The sequence below is a fragment of the Pteropus vampyrus genome, unplaced genomic scaffold (genome assembly GCF_000151845.1).
Source record: "Pteropus vampyrus isolate Shadow unplaced genomic scaffold, Pvam_2.0 Scaffold123, whole genome shotgun sequence".
Lineage (NCBI taxonomy): Eukaryota > Metazoa > Chordata > Mammalia > Chiroptera > Pteropodidae > Pteropus > Pteropus vampyrus.
Window position 1 is genome coordinate 2040123 of NW_011888904.1, and position 2480 is coordinate 2042602.

The 2480-nt window shown below is 54.4% G+C and overlaps 1 protein-coding gene across 1 annotated transcript in view; it reads left to right on the forward strand.

Moving 5' to 3' along the window:
• CCDC180 (coiled-coil domain containing 180) overlaps window positions 1-2480 on the forward strand; it is a gene marked incomplete at its 5' end in the record, with an annotated part of 58421 nt that overhangs the window by 40491 nt on the left and 15450 nt on the right. The window contains 4 exon segments of the mRNA XM_023534231.1: window positions 576-583; window positions 1549-1721; window positions 2019-2142; window positions 2144-2268. Of these exon segments, the coding sequence (XP_023389999.1) occupies window positions 576-583; window positions 1549-1721; window positions 2019-2142; window positions 2144-2268 (430 nt within the window).

Genomic DNA, 2480 nt, shown 5'->3' on the forward strand with positions numbered 1-2480 from the left:
TCAACAGAGCTCAAGGGAAGAGGGGCTCCCAGGCCCCTGCTAGACTTCAGGCCTCCTGGGATGCTTTGGAAAGACCACGGGCTGTTCAGTCAGATCTGGGTTCAAATCCTGGAATGGGCCATTTCGCTGCATTGGTCTCACCTCCTTAGCCCTGTCAAGACCCTTAGTTCACCTCTCCTGCCTGCTCTCAGGGCAGCCTTACCTCTCCGCCTCTTCCCTCCCACCCACACCCATGAGCAGCCACTAGCTTCTCCCTACCCATTTCTACCACCCCATCCAAGCCCCCTAGTCTCTTGACCACCTGACTTACCTTCTCACGTCCGCCCATGATCCATTCCCTGAGCTGCAGCCAGACCAAACACTAGAAAAGGCCAGCCTGATCATATCACTCTCTTGCCCTCTGGGCAAAATCCAGACTCTTTAATCAGACCTGTGCGGCAGCATCTGCGGTCTACCCTCCATGGCCTCTTCATTTCTCCGCCCCTGCCCCGAAGATGTCACTTCGCCCTAGGCCTTCTCTTACCCCTGGTCTGGTCAGGTTTCCTGGCACCTCTCACTTCCCCGTGATCCCTCAGACCATACAGTGAGGTCTCCATTTTAGGGGCTATCTCCTCTAGACTGTGCACCCCAAGAGGGCCAAAGAGCCTGTGTTTTCCTCACCCCACATTCAGCTCCTCACACCAGGCTTTAACACCAAAGACTGTCAACCAACTTCAGACAGCGGGGGAGGGGGGTCATACAACCAATGGCAGCACAAATGGGCTCCGGTCACCCTCAGGCCCTGCCTCTCACTGCCTTGTTTTGAACCAGCCCTTCCTTCTGTGGAGAGGCTCTTCCCACTATGCCACCAACACTAAGCCTCCATCACACCACCAGTACTGTGCCTACGAGATGGAACTCAGGGTTCCAGCCGGGGTCCCTCCCCCTTAAGATCTACCGCTAAGACAAGACTCAGAATAAAACAAGGAACAGCCTAAGTGCTCATCGCGAGCTGCCACTCTGAGGGCCAACTCAAGGGGGAGGTAGCCACTCACTCATCCATGCATCTGTTCATTCACTCACCCGTTAATCAGAAAGCACATCCACAGGCCAGCCTGACAGGTCTGTGACCCTTGGTCTCATAGAAGACACTGGAACTTTTCCTTTACAGCACTGGTCCCAGGTTTGACCAAACATTTATGTGCATAAGTGCATATTAAATGTATGTCTGTCTCTTGGACTAAACTATAAGGTCCATGAAGACAAGAGTCACATGTGACCTCTTCATGCCATGTCCCAGGACCCAGGCAGAGCCTTGCAGAGAGCAGGCACTCAGGAAACAGTTTTGAAGGTTAGCAGCATATATGCATGAATGAATTCATGGCCCTCTAAAAGAGATACGACCATTACTGTTTTATAGAAGGGAGAATACAAGCTCAAAGAATTCAGGCATCTGGCCTCCAGCCACAGTACTTGGGCAGGGTGGTACTGGAATGTGAACCCAGCCCGCCGGTCTCCCTGGCACCTAGGCTGGGCCCACATACTCGGGCCCTTCTCTCTGGCCTTTAGGAAAACATTTTGACCAACCTGGAGATGGAGAGTGACATGCTGGTATCTTCAGAAACCTTTGAAGAGGAGGCCAAGATAGATGTAGTCACCCCTGAGTCTTTCGCCCAGCCGAGCCGCATGGGGAAGCCCATGATTGAAGACCCGGCTGTAGAGGTGGTCAAGAATATCCTGCAGTGAGTGGCCCTGGGGTGCACAATGGGGCCCTGCCACCATGGCCCAAGCCCTGAGCCTTCAGGGACCAGCTTTGTGGTCCCACACACTGGGTTCCCATGTCAGCCCACCCCTGAAAACCTGTGACCTTGAGCAAGGGACTTCTCCTCTCAGAGCCCCAGTTTCCTCCTCTGAAGTGGGGCTCCTGACAGGATGGAGTCATGTGGTGTTGTGTGACAACCAGGATGGTGCCCAGTGCCTGGCCTGAGCTGTTCTCATGGTCACTGGGTAAAAGCTCACCTCCCTTCCTTTGGTTTCAGACTTCACGACTCAAAATGCACAGTCACCCCATGTGACAAAGTCCGATCCCAGACAGGTAAAGGCAAACAGGCCTGTGAGTCTCAGGGTACCGGTGGTGGGGAAGCCAGTGGTGATACCTGGCCCATTCTTACCTTGGGTCCTCTGCTCTTATCCTGGGCAATCGTCACCCAAAGGCGCGAAGCGACACCGGAACCGGGGAGAACACTTCATCAAGGCCTTGTCCAGTGGCAGTGCCACCTCGGCAGGGAGGTAGGGATGCCGGGCTTCCCAGGATCTCCCCTTCCCAGACCCCTACCCTGTGTCCCTGAATGGAGGCCAGAGACCACCCTGTTACTTTACTGGAGTCTGTCCTCAGAATGTGCTGCCTGTGCTCACAGCTCCAAGATTCCATGGGACCCAGTGAAGAGCCAGCTCTGATGCTGGCTTTAGTCATATCTGTACTCATTGCTGCTGAGTGACTC